This window comes from Macadamia integrifolia, chromosome 5 (genome assembly GCF_013358625.1).
Source record: "Macadamia integrifolia cultivar HAES 741 chromosome 5, SCU_Mint_v3, whole genome shotgun sequence".
NCBI classification, from domain to species: Eukaryota; Viridiplantae; Streptophyta; class Magnoliopsida; order Proteales; family Proteaceae; genus Macadamia; species Macadamia integrifolia.
Window position 1 is genome coordinate 45,838,776 of NC_056561.1, and position 18,984 is coordinate 45,857,759.

Sequence of the window (18,984 nt, forward strand, 5' to 3'; positions counted from 1 at the left end):
TGTAATTCAGGCATTTGTGCTGTCACGTGGCAGCGAATATTTTAATTTTAGGCATTTTTAACTGAAAATCTCATAATAAGTACTCTTTTTATGGTAGCAAGAAGATCTCATTATTATATTATTATATTTAAAAGTACATATCCATTATTCTTATTGATTTTCTAGGATGGTGGGTCCCCTACAAGAGTGATCTTTTTACCATCAGATTGGAATCACATAAGCTAATCTGAATTTGAATGTGGCAAACAGATACCGATCCAATGTACAGAAATTGTCTCTCATCAGTGTTATTAATTAAGAAAAAAATAATATAATAATGTGAACCCACAGACTCTCAATTAACGACTCAATGCATGTCCCTCCACTCGCCTCACTAAAAGCTTCTCACTACGGATACCAAAACAGAAAAGCGGCTTCCGTTCCTTATTTTCTTCAAACACTGACTCTCTCTCTCTCTCTCTGAGGACTCGGCTCTTGATCTGCAACTGCAGTGCTCGTTTTCTTTCTTCGTTATTCATCTTCTGTGATCAATCAAACTACCGGTAAATCCAGCCGAAGAAAATGAGAGAAAGGAAAGAAAAATCTCTTGTTTTTTTTTTGAGGTTTTATCATCTCTGGTTTATGAGAGTTTCATGCACTTCGCATGGAATTTCGAGTAAGTTTATTTGAATTCTATTTCTATTTCACTGGTTATGGTTGAATTTTGGATGGCCTTCTGGTTTCATGTACCTACATTGTTTATTTATCTTTTCTCGAATGTGTATGAGAGGAATTCAGGGTAGGTTGAATGCATGCAAGTTAGTCTTCAGTTGGAAACGGGAATGGTGCACAATGGTTTTTAGTAATTTAGTCCATTTTGGGGATATTGAAGGTTCATGCATTTAGGTAATGGTTTCAGATTGGAGGGTGCCATGTGCTAAGTTAGTTGGTTTTTCTTTTGGAATCAATGAGATGACGAGTTCTACGGAAGAAGAGGGGAGAAAGTTGAAGTTAATCTGTTGTCCCTTGAGTAGTTCTAAAGGTCGATTGGAGGATACAAAGAAGGGGAATTTTCATGGTTCTTCCTGGGAAAACAATGTAGGAACATGTTCTACTGGATGTGGAAGTGGCCTCGGGTTCTCCCGCTTCTCCTCCTTGCGTGGAGGGTTTTGTGGGTTTTCGGAGGGTGTTAATTTGAATAAGAAAGAAGGGAGGCTTGGTATGAATGGAAAGAGAGAACATGACACCTCACGGAAAAACCAGAAGAGAGCTGCAATGGAAGAGGATCCTGATTGGTTTCCCGAACAAGAGAGCTTCATTCAATTGCCAGGGACGAAGAACGGAGGTGATTCTGTTGGCAAAAGATCAAATATGAAATGTAATCAAAATGGAAAGAATCAATGTGGAGAACATGATGGATTGGATGTTCCTATACCTGGAGGGCAACCTACACTTGCACCTAATAACCTCAAGCATCTTTTGTTGTCGGCTGGATGGACAGTCGTTTCTCAACAAAGTCTCAGTGATCTCCTATATGTCTCTCCATCGGGTTCTGCTTATGGATCTCTGCCCAAAGCTATGGAGGCCTTTTCTCTTGATGCTTCTGAGTTCAGAAAGAAGGAACAGGGCTCATACCCATCAGCGTGTAGTGGTAGCATTTGCAGCTACTCAAATATTCATGAACATTCTTTAGGCAGTAAACATGTTGTCAAAAATACGCCTAAGGTGAAGGAAACAGTTGATCAAATGGCCCAAATAGGTGCACCTGCCAAACCTGTAAACATAGAAGATATTCTGTTTTGGGACCGGGATAAGATTAAGGATTATTCAACAAACCCGGTGGAATTGGTGTCCAGTGGAGTGCACAATATGGTGGCCTGCCGCAAGGTAAGTAAGGAAGCACAGTCTTGCATAAAAAATGGAAGCTTTAGTAGTGATACAAAGAAATTGAATTATAACACTGTGCTGATGTCAAAAGCTAATCATGATGATGATGTTGAGATACAGCAATGTGACAGTTCTATTGGAGTTTTGCAGTCTGTGCTTATCAATGGGAAAGTTGTTCCTGTAGGTGATAAAGTTGAGACTGAAATAAAGAAAGATGAAGATTTCTTAAAATCGTCAAAATGTGAAGAGTTTATGAAAGGGAGTCTGCTTCTACAGAAACCACAGAATCACAAAGAAACACTGGAAGAAGCTTTGCCAGATCCTCATGAAACAGGATGTAAGCAAATATCTGGTCAGGTGAACCAAGAAAAGAAAAACCCCAATGGGTGTGGTGGGGCAGTGATCAAGGATAAACAAAGCAATGTTAATATAATTGAGGATACCGAGTTGCATGGAGTTAGGAGGTCTAAACGTATCAATGGGAGACGTGTTCCTGTAGATACCGAATTGAATTTAGAATTTTGGGATGATGATTATTATCTAGATTCATGTGGTTCTGTGAAAATTTTTACAACAGATACACGTCTGGGAACACGAGCGCCTGATAACGAAATTGACAAGGAAGCTTCTCCTTTGCCAAAAGAAATTAGATATAAAAAGGGGACTGAGGTGTTCTCTGGCTTTGCAGATGCGAGCACACTACTAGAGAAGCAGAAGCCTGATATGAGTGGGAGCTCTACAGAAATACACAAGGGGTTGGTGTTTCAGCAGGAAGATGAGAGCACCTCCATGGACTTGTTGAGTCGGGATATGCTACCACCGGAGCCAGAGACTGATTGTGAAAGTGACAGTGAAATGATACCAAAGGTGAGGGAAAGGAGGTATAGAGAAGTACATGATATTATGGCATCCTGTATGGCAGATAGGAAGGCAAAATCCAAGGCAAAATCCTGTACTGACTGCTCAAGTGACGGAGCCCAAAAGTTGGATTCCACCGGTGCATTGGTAGTAAATAATGGTAAAGACAGAAATGGTAATATACATCAGCACCATGAGATGGTTGAACTAAGGAGGTCTGCACGGATTAATGGAAAACATGTTCCAGTAGATGGTGAATTAGATATTAGTATGTGGGACTTTGATGATTTTATAGATTTATCAAGTTTTGTTGATGACAAAGTGGAAAAGAAGGATATGGAAAAGTCGGAAAACTCAAATTCTAAAATGGTAGACATTGTGTTTTGTTTGCCTGCAAGTGGTTATGCAGATGACAGATTTGGAAAGAAGTTCAAGGAAAGGTCAGCCTACTCAAGTTATGAAATGGAAGACATTGTGGTGGCTTTGCCTGCTCCTGGTTTTCTGAAGCTAGCTGCTGCAACGAAATCTGATTGCCAAATACCTAGAAATCAGGGACCGGTGGAGCAAACTGCCACAACAAATTCTGGTAACCCTAAACCTAGAAATCAGGGGCAGTTGGATGGTAATGGCACTCTGTGCTTGCATGGGGAGGTGCCAAAGAAATGTGATGGAGAAAAGATTCCAGTTGCTGAGCAAGGGTATTTTTTGTTACTGAATAATGGGACTAAAGCTTTGAAGCAAACTGCCCCATGGAAATCTGATAACCAGAAACCTAGAAATCAGGACCAGTTGGAGCAAACTACCACAAGGAAATCTGATAACCAAAAACCTAGAAATCAGGAGCAGATGGATAGTGATAGCCTTCCATGTGTGCATCGGAAGAAGAAATGTACTGGAGTAAGGACTTTGGTTGCTGAGAAAGGGGCTCCTTCGTTACTGCGTAACGGGACAAAAGTTCTGCTAACTGAGAAGCGGCCACCACTTTCCCCAAGCAAAAGGAAGCCAGTCAAATGTAAATATTCAAATGGCAAAAAAAAGAAAAAGAGGAGTGGTGGGTGTGGTCTTGTGGTGAGGAGAACTGTTAAGGGTGACCATGGAAAACATATACGGTCTGAAACAAAGTATAGCATATTATCTTGGTTAATCGATAACGGTATATTGGCCGAAAATGAAAAAGTTGTTTATAAAGCAAAGAATGGTAAAGGTAATATAACAAAAGGCTGCATTGTTAGAGGTGGAATCCGATGTAACTGCTGCAGAAAAGTTTGGTCCTTGTTAGAGTTTGAAGATCATGCTGGTAGTAATATTCATCAACCATGGATTAACACTTATCTCATCTCTGGGAAGTCACTGATGCAGTGCCAGAGTGAAGCATGGGAGATAGAAAAGAAAGAAAGAAAGGTTGGTTTCCATACTGGAAGAGCTGGTGATGCAGATCCTAGTGATGATACTTGTGGGATTTGTGCTGACGGAGGGCACTTAATATGTTGTGATGGTTGCCTGTCAACCTTCCACCAAGAGTGCGTGATGCTGAAGGTTTATTCTCACCCCATGCAGTTCTGTGTTTTGTCTTGTCTTTTCACTCTCTCTTGATTTCTATTGATACTGGTTGGAAATTGGCTACATAAGTAATTGGGGATATTTCTGTTTAAAGTATGCTGGAATTGCTTGACTATTGACTACAGTAGCATTATCTAATGTGAAGAAGACATTCAACTGGGAGCACAATGAAATCAGAAACATAATGCCCTTTTTCCACATTGTCTTAGCAGACCAAGTGGGTATTGGATTATTTTGCCTACTTATAGTTTTAAATCTTTCCTTTGATGTTAGGAATGATTGTTATTGAGTTGAGGAAAGCAATAGTACATGTTGTATGTATATAAAAAAAATCTGTGTCTGGACCTATCAGAAAATAATAATAATAAATATTTCTGTGTCTGCATGTGTATGCTGAAAACAAGGCCTTTAGTGCTTAATAAAATACTGAAAGGTTCTACTATTTCCGGCAAAAGCAATACCCGAGTACTTGCTCATCACTGTGCCAGCTATACTGTTGAAGAAAGAAATGGATTTAGTTCATTACATCTGCGACATTTGTTAAGCCCTTAGCGTTAAATTAGATGACATATGTTTGGCACTGCAACATTGGAATCGTGAGTTGACCGTAAAGGGGAAATTATATTTACTTTCAATGTGTGCACCTTTATACTGATACCTGCTGAAGATGAGGTCTTGAAAACTTTATCTAGGTTTCATTTATGTCTTTCCTACAACACTATTATATTCTGTTGGTTCATCCCACATCTAACCATACTGTCTAAGAACATGCTTATTGTTGGCTGTCATCAATTTTCCAGGTTATGTCCGCTTCTTTATATCTGTGTGGGTCTTTTGACTATAAAAGGGATTCCTAATAATTTGTCTGCTTTGGTGGTTTTCTTTTCATATTTAATATTTATCTAAGTAATTGTCTGTCTGTCTGTGCTGATGTGTTTGCACTTATGTTTCAGTTGGTTCCTGAAGGCAGTTGGTACTGCCCATTTTGTAGATGTGCATTCTGCATGCTGGCTGATAGTGGACAAAATAAACCTGATTGTGATTTTAGCATGTTCAGCTGTAACCAATGTGGATGTAAATGTGAGGAAACATTGATGATTTTATTTTTCTTCAAATTTATTTATTTTTTGTTATACCCTCTTTACCTTGGTGCTACCCTTGGCTTGGTCTTTCCTGCAGATCATAGAGATTGTATTTTGGAAAAAGATAAGGACGAGATTTTATCTTTCTGTGGAGAAAATTGCAAGAAGGTGTGTGTTTATTTCCTACTATTCTTTCTTCTTCTAGGGTGTTACCAACTATGTTTCATATGATAATGGTCCTGCAAAACAGGATTCATAAGCCATCCACTGCACTTATCTTTGTTACCTATTGCACATAAAAAGATATGCTTATATTATGTATCATAACAAGTTTTTCTTTATATCCTTAAATTATAGGTAGCTACAGAGCTTTCAGATATACTTGGTGTTTCAAACCCTCTGGACGGAGGTTTTTCCTGGACTCTTTTAAAACGTCTGGATGAAGATGAAGATGATGGTACCAACTCAGATCAAAGGCTATCTTTTATCATGGAATGCAATGTAAAACTTGCCTTGGCTCTTTCTGTACTCGAGGAGTGTTTTGTTCCTTTAGTGGATCCAAGAACAGGTCTAGATATGATTGTGCAAGCAGTTTATAATTGTGGGTATGCCTCATCCTTGAATATCATTATCAACTTTTATGGTTCTTGATTCATGTGGCTAGGGATGTTACAATCTTCATTAAGTTTGACAATGGCATTAGTTCTACTTCATAATCAATTGTAAATTCTGTAGTTACCTTTTTGATAATTATGTGCCCTTTAATTCATAGGTTTCTGTACTGTTGTGTTTGGGATTTTAAGTCTTTCTTTCCTGAACTACCCTCTACTGTTTCCTGTTTATTCATAAGTTATTGTTCCACCTGTTGCATGATTTTTCTTGGTTTCAAGTTGAGGTATACTTGGATTAGCCCCCTCCCCTCCCCCCCTCTAGCTTAATTTTCTTTTAACAATAACTTTCGAGACTTATGTTCTAAAAATCATCTTCGTATGTTCCGAAAATCATTCTTCTGTATGCAATGGATGTGGGTACATAATTAGCTTTTCCTTGACCTAAGAATCATAATATTTGCTGCCAAATTGGAGACTTGGGGTTGATGTGCTCATGGTTTCTTGGCTTCCCTTTCACAGTCTTAACTCCAACTGAATACTTGCAAAAAATACGAGGCTTGATCTCTCAGCTACTAAGAATTATTCTTTTAATTTGAAACAATTTGACTTGTACAAACTCCTAAAGGGCCTATTTGATTGAAGGGATTTTGATGGGGTGGGATTGTTGTATGGATTTTACCACCCCCAATGGGTAGTTAGGGCGTTTGGTTAATAGGGGTGGGAATTTGAGTCGAAAACACAACTTTTCTTGTTTGGCCCATGTGGCCATCTGTTTCTCCCACCCCACCCCCATTGGTTGGACTTTGCTGAAAATCCAGGGAGAGTGTTGTGCCTGTCACTGCAATTTCTCTCGCTGCAATCTCTCTCTCTCTCTCTCTCTCTCTCTCACCCTTGTCTTCCACTCCTGCGAACACCAGGGCACCCTCCTCACTCTGCCGCACCATCTCTGCCCAACCCTCGCCTGCATCATTCATTGCCTTGTCGCCTTGTACCACACATTTCCTTTTCTGTTGCGCACCCCAATAGCATATGGGGTCCACATATCAGATATTCTCATCCCATAAACCACTCTAAACAAACGGAGACAAAGAATATGGTGGGTAAATAATAGATTTATTTAGATTACAGTTATTGTCTTGAAGTTGGGTAATGGTTAGATGTATATTATTGATTGGGAATAAAACTATTGTTTGGACAAATATAGCTCCTCCTTTAGAATACAACCAAATATTGTTCAAAATAATGTTCATGAGAACCATATACAATGCTTGTATATGAAAATTCACTGCCGTCAGAACTCATACAGATTTTTATTTTAATAATTTAATTGTGGTATTCCTGTTTGATGTTGGACCATTTCAGAGATTATTCCTGCTGCACTTTGACCATGAAGTCATTATTCATGTATTCAGCTGCATTTGCTAAACAGTCTTTCTGTTTTGCATTGCTTGCCTATTCTGAAAAAGCACTGTTAATTGGCTGGCTTTTTAGATTTCCTGTTACAAACTTCACCCCTATAATTTTTTATTCTTATTTGCCACATTTGTCACATGAGGACATTTTCCATGAATACTAGAATTCCATGCTTCTAGATCCTGGTGTTAAGTGTTTAGATACTTGTACAATATTTTGAGCATTAGTTCAATTGTCCATTCAGATCAAATTACAACCGACTTAACTGTGAAAGATTCTACACCATGGTTTTGGAGAAGGATGACGAGATAATTTCAGTAGCAACATTAAGGTTAGGATATGCTAACATATATTTTTATTTCTATTTTGGATGCTATTTGGAGATTCCTGAAATGTTCTGATGTTGTACTATGATGGTACAAAATTCTCTTTGTTAATTTTTCCATTTCAATAGTGAGTTCTAATTTATTTCTTTCAAGCCATAACCTGCCATGTATTCTATTTGTGCTGATCTACAAACTACTTGCAAAAGAAGGGGAAAAAAAAAGGATTCAAAGGAAGGAACCTCACATCATATTGCACCAGTTAAAAGGCAAGACCTAACAATGCTTTAATACAGCTCAAAATTGAGTCTTAGCCTTGTTTCTTCCCCCAACTATTTAATTTTGGAGATTTTTAGGGGATAGCTGTCTCAAGGTGTTTGGAAATTTCTAAACACAATTAATAAGACCTTAATGTGGAAACAGTGATCGTAAGCATTCTGTTCCTGTGTTTCTTCTTTCAGATTACAACTGAAAGGATGATTCATTTTGAGTTGGGTCCCTTGGATCAGCCAATCCTGCTGATCAAGCTCAGGGTCAGCTGTTTAATCCTTATTGAAATATCCTATCATTCTCTGCTGATATCAATCTGTACCCGTACAGGCCTTATGGTCAATCTTTGAAAGCATTGGTGAAACATATTGCAGAACCCGTGGCCTATAGAATTAACTTTTATCAGCTCACTGCTTTTGCTCATCTACTTTTCTAGTTCAGTGTAGGTCACTTTTTACACAAGATCTTTTGGGTTATGCCTGCTTCTGAAAAGGGTACCGCAGAATGCTGTTTTCAAAGCTAAAGCAGAGAACCATTCCGGCCTGGTGTTTGTGATGCAGTAAAGCGGCCTTGGGCCATTATGAACCTGTTTGGAGGCCAATATCGAGATGAACCGAGTCTGACTATGGTTTGTTGGTTCAGTAGTATATTTAAGGAAATTTATTTTTTTGGGAAAATATTATGTAATATTTTATTTTGGGTAGGATACTTAGGAAGAGTTTAGCAAGTTTAGAAATGTTTTTTATTGATCCTAGTAGTTGGTTTCCTTATTGGAGTCTTTTTCCTTTTCTTATTTATACGATTGTAATCCAAGGAGTTAGATTTGAAAGGATGAAATAGTTGAGTGAAATCTCATGGTTGTGAGTGTGGCGAGGCTGGTGGCTGCCTTCTACCCTTTTCTCCTAGCATTAATAGCAGCTCACAAAAGCTGGTGTCCCTTCATTCCTCAATATCTTGTTGTGCTGGTACTATTTCCTTTTTCTTGCTTCTGCGTTAACAATGTGTTGAAGGAGATTTGTTAGAACTCCTCCATTGAACTCTCACGGATTGGGCTGAACATTGGGGATGGGATACTTCCCTGTTCTTGGACGACCCAAGCTTGAGACCAACAGGCTTCTTAAACTGAGATTTCTGAAGTGAATCTCAGACCTATTTCCTGCCTTACTACCTGGTATTATTTCAAAGAGATAATGTTAGTTCTCTGGTTGCTGATTTGATTGGTTATTATTGCTTGAGGTTTAGAGGGGTGTGGATTAAGAACTCCCTTCTGAAATTTCACTTCGATTGGAGTCTCAGTGAGAGAGAACTCTCCCTTGAATCAGGTCTGGTTTACCGTCTCTGTTTTTCGATCGAGGGTTGAAGACAACCTTCATATTGTGGTTGTTTGAAGCCCTTTAATGGTAGTTTCCAAAGGCTTCCCTCCTCTCTTTTGTTACATCTTGCCATTAATTTGTTTTCCATTCCAAGTTTGCCCCTCCCTACCTTATATGATACCTTCCCCTTTGTTCCATTCTCTTGTGTTTAAAATTTCAATAAATTACAAGATTTTCATTCCTTTCAATTGATTTTAGTCTTATTATTTGGGGTTGTTGAGTTTAGAGCTAAACCTATTGGGATTAGCGCTAATTACCAGAGCCGATAGGGGCATTTATGTCCTATCGATTCTGGTAATTATGTTAGGGTTCTACCGTATGGTTTGGGGGTATTTCTGTACTTCTTTTAATTTGTGTTTTTAATATATAAAATAGAGACTAACCTGCGATCAAACCATTCTGGATAGATCGCAAGTTACTCCTTCTTTTGGAAGTCTTTCGGTCCTTTCTCTCTCTCTCTTTTCTCTTTTCTCTGGTTTGTTTATAGGTATCTGGGATTGTAACATGGTATCAGAGCCTCTGTAATCAAATCAAGTTTTTCAAAACACTCCCTGTTGATCTCGTTTTTGCACTAAAATCTTCTGGTGTGCAGCCACCCATTGCTGCTTCTACTATGTATTAGATCACATAGAGTGATTTATTTGGTGTATGGATCGTGCTCTATTGGTACTATGCTGAAGATTTGAAGACCTTGGAGAGCAGCCACTCCTATTTTTATCGAACCCGGGTCTCCTGGGTGAAAGCCAGATATCTCCTTCTTTGACCTAATTAATTCCTGCAAGGGCTCTAACGCAAGTCTCCGTGGTTCAGGTGTGATTTGCTGTTTTTTTTTTGGGTATTTCTACGACTCTATTTGTCTACTTTATTTTTGGTTCTCATGGCTGAGACCAAGTCAACTATCTCTGTGACTACTGCATCTGCCTCAGACAATGTCAATGTCCAAATTACTTCTATTAAGCTCAAGGGAAGCTCGAATTACCTACTTTGGGTCAATCTATGAAGGTTTATCTTATAGCTGAGGATAAACTTAAGTATACTAATTCTGATTCTCCTTCACTATCTGATAAGGATGATGAATGGATGAAGGAGAATGCTTTGATTTTAATCTGGTTGTGGAATAGTATGGAACCAGATATCGCTGCCAATGTCATGTTTCACTCTACTGCAAAGGGAGTATGTGACGATTTGAAGGAAACTTACTCTCAAGAAAAGAACATGACCCGCATCTATGATATTTATCAGAAGTTGTTCCAGTTTTGCCAGTCTGACAGATCTCTTTCAGAGTATTATAGTATTTTCAGGGGAATGGTTGAAAAATTTAATGTTTTCCAGCCCTCGGCCACAGACATTGACAAATTGAAGGCTTAGCGGAATGAGTTTTTTGTTTTTAAATTTTTGGCTAGTTTGAATAATGATTTGAAGGCAGTGAAGGGCCATTTACTTGCAAGCGATACTGTCCCTACTCTGAATGACACATATTCGTGACTGCAGTGTATCACTTCATCAACTAAATCTGATCAGTCTTCTAAAGACAATTCTGCCTTCCTTGCTAATTGTGGACGTGGTAGTTGTCGTGGGGGGTCATGGATCGATTGGTCAAGGTTCTAGCGGACAACCTTCTGATCGTGCAGCCTGCCAGTGCACTTATTGTGGGAAGCCCAACCATACTATAGAGACTTGCTGGGCAAAGCATGGCAAGCCAGAGTGGGCAACCCAGTTAGCCAATTATGCAGTGTCAGATGATGGTACCGACATAGTGTCTTCCGTTGATGCTAAACCGAGATCTTCTACAGGCGATTCATCCACCAGTTTGTGCGATAACATTAATCAGTTGCTCCGGCGCTTGCACACTCTAGAGGCATCCTCTAATACATCTAATGGTGGGTCTACATCCTCTGCCACCTTAGCTCATATAAGTACCTCAGCCCTTCTTACCACCACTTCTACCCCTGGATCATTGATTAAGGTGCCTCTGCTCATATAACTGGTAAATTATCACTTTTTAAGAATCTTTCCTCTAGTACCAGTTCTATATTTGTTATCCTAGCCAACGGTGCTTCCACACCGGTTTTAGGCCATGGTACTATCTCTCCTACCCCCTCTGAATTTATCTTCTGTGTTACATGTTCCACAATTTCTGTTAAGTCTTCTTTCTGTGAGCCAGCTTACTAGTTCATTAAATTGCTTTCCTTTTTCCCTCTTACTATGTTTTTCAGGATCTTCACACGAGGAAGACAATTAGTGGAGGGTGTGAAAAAGGATGCTTTATATTATCTCAACTGTGGTTCTCCTACTTCTTCTGCTGCTACTATTGCTGTTGGAGATGTGACCCCTTTCCAATGGCACTGTCGTTTAGGACATTTATCTTTCTCTAAGTTGAAACTTTTATTTCCTAATTTTAAGTTTGTTCTTAGGTTAGAATGTGAGGCATGTGAGTTAGGCAAACATCATCGTGTGTCCTTCCCATCTCGCTCTGTGTCTCGTAGTCCGTCTTTATTTTCTTTAATCCATTTTGATGTATGGGGTCCTTGCAGAGTTAGTAATAGATTTGGTTTTTGCTATTTTATGAATTTTGTGGATGATCATTCTTGCCTTACATGGCTTTACATGTTAAAGGATAGATCTGAATTTTTATCTGTGTTTCAAAAATTCTACAATGAAATAAAAACTCAGTTTGGTATTTTAATTAAGATTTTTCGTTCTGATAATGCTCTAGAATATGCTCAAAGTGATATTTTCTAATTTTTGTGCCAACCGTGGGATGATACACGAAACTAGTTGCACCTATACCCCACAGCAAAATGGGGTAGCAGAGCACAAGAACTGGCATCTTCTCGAGGTAGCTCGAGCTATTATAATTCATATGCATGTCCCTAAGCATTTTTTGTGTGATGGGATTTTGACTGCATGTCACTTGATTAATCGCATGCCATCTTCAATTCTCTGAGAAAGGTCTCCTTTTTCTATTATGTTCCCTACTTTGTCGAGTTTTTCTCTTCCTCCCCGAATTTTTTGATATGTGTGCTTTGTTCATAATTTGCATGTGCAAGTAGATAAACTATCTCCTAGGTCTACTAAGTGCATTTTTTTGGGTTATTCACGTACTCAGAAAGGGTATAAGTGCTATGGCCCTATTACTCACAGGAACTTTGTTAGTGCTGATGCGACCTTCTTTGAGGGCACATCATTTTTTTTTCCTCAGGTGTCCCAGTCTGGTATGGAGTAGTCTTCTCCATCTCCTCCACCTATTTCCTCTCACATACCCTTCCCTGATATTCCCAGTACCAGTGATTCACCTCCTCTACAGGTTTATCAGCACAGGAAGAAGGTTGGACAACTAAGTGGAGAAACCAATACTCCAACTGATTCACTTCCTCCTCTACCGCCTTCCTCTGGTGACACTCCCCTTCCTTCTCCGCCTGATGACTTACGAATTGCTCAAAGGAAAGGTACATGTTCTTGCACTCAAAAATCTATGGTTGTGTATCCTATTGATAACTTTGTTTCCTTGTCTCATCTTCCTTCTCCCATCCATAGTCTTGCCCTGTCTCTTTCTACTAATCCTATTCCCCGCATCCATATTGATGCCCTAAGTATTCCTGGATGGAAAGCTGCCATGGATGTAGAAATGGATGCTCTCTTGAGTTGTGGTACCTGGAGTCTGGTAGATTTACCTCCTGGCAAGGATTTGGTGAGGTGTTGCTGGGTGTACACTATTAAGTACCACTCTGATGGCTCTGTTGAGCGGTTGAAAGCCCGTCAGGTTGCCAAAGGGTATACTCAGACATATGGAGTTGATTATTTTGAAACCTTCTCCCCGGTTGCTAGACTGAACTCTGTTCGTCTACTTATTTCTCTTGCTATCAACTTTGATTGGCCCTTGTTTTAGTTAGACATCAAGAATGTCTTCTTGTATGGTGATCTACAGGAAGAGGTGTATATGGAGCAACCTCCTGGTTATGTTGCTCAGGGGGAGAATAAAGGTCGTGTGTATCGCTTACACAAGGCAATCTATGGACTTAAACAGTCCCCTCAGGCATGGTTTGACAAGTTCATTGCTACCATAGTTACTTGTGGATTTTCTCAGTGTTATTCTGATCATTTTGTCTTTGTTCATCGCAGAGGTGATAAACTGGTTGTCTTGGTAGTTTACGTTGATGATATTATTCTTACTGGTAATGACGAGGCAGGAATTTCTGAAGTGAAAGCTTATGTACAACAACACTTTTAGACCAAGGACTTGGGCTAACTTCACTATTTTCTTGGGATTGAGGTGACCTGATGCAAGAAAGGGATCAGTCTATCAAGGAAATATGTGTTGGATCATTTATCTGATACTGGTATGCTTGTATCCAGACCTATTGATATCCCTATGGATCCTCACCAAAAGTTTGGTGTTAATGATGGAGAACCTCTCCAGGATGTGCATCAGTACAGGAATTTAATTGGCAAGTTAATTTATCTTACTGTGACTCGTCCTGACATCTCCTATGCTATTGGAGTCCTCAGTCAGTTCATGCAGTCTCCTCAGAAAGCTCATTGGGGTGCTGTTGTCCGTGTTCTTCACTACCTAAGGGTTGATCTATTGTCCGAATCGGCATATGGAACTAATTGGCTATTCTGATGCTGATTGGGTTGGCTCTGCTAGTGATCGGAGATCTATTACGGGTTATTGTACATTTGTTGGAGGTAATCTGATTACATGGCGTAGCAAGAAGCAGACTACCATTGCCCGATCTAGTGTCGAAGCAGAATACAGAGCTATGACTCATAACACTGCTGAGTTGATGTGGCTTTGGTCTTTACTCTTGGAGTTGGGATTTCTAGTGACCAAGCCTATAAAGATGTATTGTAACAACCAAGCTGCGGTGTACATTGCTAAGAATCCGGTCTTCCACGAGAGGACCAAGCACATTGAGGTGGACTGTCACTTCGTTCATGATGCAATTCTAAAGAAGTTGATCGAGAACCCCTTTGTTCCTTCATCTGATTAGTTGGCTGACATGTTTACCAAGTTACCGAGTCTCTTTTTGCTCATAGTTTTCATAATGGTTGTACCAAGCTGAGCATAGGTGATGTGTATGCTCCAGCTTGAGGGGGAGTGTTGAGTTTAGCGCTAAACCTATATCCCGATAGGTTTAGCACTAATTACCAGAACCGATAGGGGCATTTCTGTCCTATCGATTCTGGTAATTATGTTAGGGTTCTGCTGTATGGTTTGGGGGTATTTCTTTACTTCTTTTAATTTGTATTTTTAATATATAAAATAGAGACTAACCTGTGATCAAACCATTCGGGACATATCGTAGGTTACTCCTTTTGGGAGTCTTTTGGTCCTTTCTCTCTCTCTCTCTTTTCTCTTCTTTTCTCTTTTCTCTGGTTTGTTTACAAGTATCTGGGATTGTAACAGGGGTAAACCCAGAGCGGACCCAACTAGCGTTTTTGACCTGGGTTCTGCATCAGGTTGGTATTCTATTCAGATAGTCCGACCATTCAGTCTGGCAGTCTGAATGGTTAAAGTTTTGAATGATTGAGGATCAATATACATGTTTATGATGTCTATGTGTCACCAGTAATTGCCCTGATGTGCTGGCATTCTCTCTTTGCAAGAGCAAATCTCTATGGTGTCCTGGGTTTAAGTCAACCGTATTCTCTTGTTTTCTTTATTAAATCAAGTAATAAAATAATTTTTCTTACCGAACCCTCATACAATGTTCATAGCAGTTGGTAACTCAACTCAGTTGCCTGGCCCACAGTCTTCAAGTTGACCTAACTTTATAATTTTACTGGAAATATTCAGCCAGCAGTCTTGATTGTTTATTGATGGTTTAACTATCAAAACTGGATGGATGGTTGAACATTCTGCAGTTCCTGCACTACATCTGGCCGCGAAGTTGATACAGTTCCTGCACTACATCTGACCAACTGATGGGATTCCTAATCACCTAACACATGTGACAAGAAAAACCAAGAACAACCAGAATCGCAGGGTGTATTGGATAAGACCAGAATAGTGAATTAGCAATAACTTTTAAACCAGAACTCAGATTGGCATGAAAAACTAAGGTCAAACAACACACTAGTATAGGTTAACAATCCTCAAAATATGGCAGTAATCCAATGGACAGATTAAGGAATATGAGCAGAGTACTGAAATTAGTAAGTTACAAATATCCAGCAAACTAATTAGTAGACGGGAAGCGGGATTCAACTCTTGATCAATGGTAGTGTATGAACAGTAGAAGAACGCTTATCCCTTAGAGAACTGATGGCCAGATTGGACGCTAAATATGAATAAAAGTTTCTGCAGGAAAACCTCCAGAACAGGTTGCTGCCAGACCCATCAGGCCTTTTAAATTCACCAACAACAACCCTACCACAATATACAGTAGGGCAGAGATCTCTATGACAAAATAGATCTTCGAACAACTTCAATAAGGTAGGAATGCAAGAGAATAAGGTAGAAGACGAAGGGAAGAAAAAGAAGAAAGAAAGGGATATGTTGGTCTCCCACCAACGAGGAGATGGCCTGTCACTAATCTCCACCTTGGAATCTCACCAATTTTTCTCTCACACCCACACACGGTCACAAAGAACACATTCGATGGTTTTCAAATCATGGAGGGTACGATCTGCCTCCTCTATTTATAAGTTGCCTCGTTACGAATATAGAAACTCCCCCTTGAGTATTGGAGAGAATTACAAAAATAGAAACTAAAGAAAGCTTACAAAAGAAATAGAAACCTAATATTTTTAATGACTAAGAAATAGAAAATAGAAACTAACTACTTAATCCCATATAGGACCTAAATCCCCTAATATTTGGGCTAATAGAATTGGCCCATTACAAAAGTTAACCCGAAAATATAAAGCCCATGGCTCATACAAGCCATTAGACACTCAAAATTACACATATTAGACCATTCTTTGTCCAGTTTGATGGTTTGGTTTGTTGCTGGCTTTCTTGTTCTTCTTAATTACTTCACCAACAGTCTTTGAGAACGCTTCTGCAGAACATAGCCCTATGTTATATACTCTTAGTTCGTACCGTATTTTTCTCATAGTGATTACATATTAATATTTGTCATCATGATGTTTCTGGGATATTCTCGATATTGTTCCCAGTATTTTCATCATTTTTTGCATTTCTTTCTGTAGTTGTTTGGTAAGGCTTTTTTGAGTGATTTGGAACCATCATTTGCTGGGGAAGCAATCATCTGTCTAACAGTTTGTCACCAGTGTATTACTGTCTTGGGCTGGTGAGTTCTATTTTTAACATGATTTTGTTTTGGTTGGGGTTTCTGGTTAATTTTAAGGCTCCATGGGACACGTTTAGCAGAAATGCCCTTCATTGGAACACGGCCTATATACAGGCGGAAAGGCATGTGCCGTCGCCTCTTCAATTCCATTGTAAAGGTATGAAATCTTCTTTTCCATGCTGCTATTTTGTTTAAACTAGATACCACAGTCTACTCATTCTATCTGCTAGGTAAGCAACATTTTTTTTTCTTCTTACCCTTTACATTTTTAGAGAGTACTTTGACCTGAAGCTTAATGATTAATGGCATCTCATTTCTCATGTTTCAAAGCGATATGTTCCTAACCCTTTCAAACTATTTATCAGATGTTGTCCTCGTTACATGTGGAGAAGCTTATTATCCCAGCAATTCCTGATTTGCTGGGGACCTGGATGACATCATTTTCCTTCAAACCTTTGGAGTCATCTCATATAGAAGAGATTAGGAATTTGAATATGATGATTTTTGCAGACACGACGTTACTGCAGAAGTCGTTGCGCAACATGGAGACAAATGAAGCTAGTGGTAATTATTGAGAATTCTCTGTATACTAATTAAACCGAATCTTGGCATAGCTGAATTGATGTTCAAATTTGGTGAAGTTTGATTTTCTCTATTACTGTGGTCTTTGTTTAGATAAAAAGCAGGTTGGCATTGTCAGCGGTCTAGAGAAAGTGACTGAACAGAATTCATTATCTACAGCATGTTGTTGGCAGCCAGAGTGCTGATGATCAAATACTTTTGTACCGTCGTAGACTTGACTATACAATACATGAGCTAAATGCTATTGGTGGATGATCAAACGGTCCTCTTTTTGTTGATGGTGCACTATTGTGCATTCAGGAGCTTCTAATGGATCAATTTCTGAAGTTGTGTTGGCCAAAAACACATCCTTTGAAACGCGAGGATGGTGCCACAAAATATTGTAACTGGAGACAATCAAATAACGTTAGTTGATAATCTTCTAGCTGAGACTATTTTGGAGTCTGACACCATTTACTGTATCAAATGGAGTTGTCTTGAGATGGATACCAAGTGCTGATGAATTTTAAGGATAGCTATGCTGATTCTACTCTGTACCCTCTGTTGATAGCCTTCTTAGCATCAGAAGCTGAAAGCCTGGTACTAGTTTTGTCTTTCCAATTCCCGGTATCCTTTTTGTTTTTAGCCCCTTCTGTATATCGAGAATATTCCTAATTAAAATGTTCTTCTGCTTTATTCTATTTTTTATGTCCAGATTCACCATGAAAATGAAGCAATCGCAAGTTTGAACTTGGGGGAGTTCCCTATATGTGATCTGACAAAAGATTATTTTATGCACCATTCTGCCTTTCAATCGTTGGATGCGGGGATGGCGTGGGGTGTAGGGTGTAGGGACAGAAGTGTAATAACACACACTCTCTCTCTCTTTCCGGTCCAACTGTTGAAGGTCATGTGTTAATTCCGGCTTAGCAAGAGTTTTAGGAAAATGGATCAGCTGCTGGTATGATCACTTGGTCGTACGAATCAGCGTCCAACACTTGTCCTTTTTGTTTTCAAATATATCACTATTTATCCTTATAATGGTAGAAGGCGGCACAAGTGTTTGATGCAGACTCGTATGATCAAGTGATCATACAAACAATGGATCCTATCTCGAGTTTTAGATCCCTTGACAAAAGTGCATGAGAAGCGACCCCGATCTTTACTCTTGCAAAGGCAAGTCCATCGAGAGTTTCCCTTTTACACTTCAAAATATCTATGGATTTGTTAAAAGAAAATTCCTAACCTCTTGTGGTGCATTAACCCATAGAAATGAGATTTTGTTGGGAACAAATTGGTTTGTTGACAACAAATTTCAACATTAGGAATAGAGAACTCCATTTGAAACTTAATCCTGAGTTGGTTAGGCTGGGCCTACTTGACTTGCCAAACATCATCACAGAAGGGTGATACAAGGAATTTGAATGCCAGGTGTGATGGGATTCCGATGGGATTCCTTGGGAGTTCAGAGATATCCGAGTACCTCTGGAGAATAATTGTAATTTCCCCTTCTATAACCAAATCAAACCAAGTTTTCTTTGACCCACGGTGGAGGAGAATTTTTCCATTGTAGTCTACGGTCGGTATGATAGCTGGATAGGCATCATTATGAGGGGAAGAATAGTTTTAACCTCTGTCCGGTAAGAGGAGGGTAATGAACTAATGATGATGATAGGATTATGGGTCAAATATATTTCTAATTGTAACCAAATCTTCCATTTTTTGGTTTGTAGAGAGATTGAACCCAAATAGCTATTACATGATGACTTTAGTTTACTAGAGCTATTGACATATTGTTTCAACTCGGT

The 18,984-nt window shown here is 39.2% G+C and overlaps 1 protein-coding gene across 2 annotated transcripts; it reads left to right on the forward strand.

Moving 5' to 3' along the window:
- Positions 1–378: 378 nt before the first annotated feature.
- LOC122079229 lies at positions 379–17,877 on the forward strand. Of its 2 annotated transcripts, XM_042645505.1 has the most exons (8): positions 380–4,260; positions 5,238–5,364; positions 5,464–5,534; positions 5,724–5,971; positions 7,635–7,721; positions 16,673–16,772; positions 16,981–17,179; positions 17,291–17,877. In XM_042645505.1, exons 1-8 carry the CDS (start codon positions 889–891, stop codon positions 17,380–17,382), a joined length of 4,296 nt encoding a protein of 1,431 aa, XP_042501439.1. In that variant the 5' UTR covers positions 380–888; the 3' UTR covers positions 17,383–17,877. The 2 variants fall into 2 exon arrangements, with proteins under 2 accessions (XP_042501440.1, XP_042501439.1); XM_042645506.1 differs by lacking the exon at positions 7,635–7,721 and having other exon boundaries at positions 379–4,260.
- Positions 17,878–18,984: the final 1,107 nt, after the last annotated feature.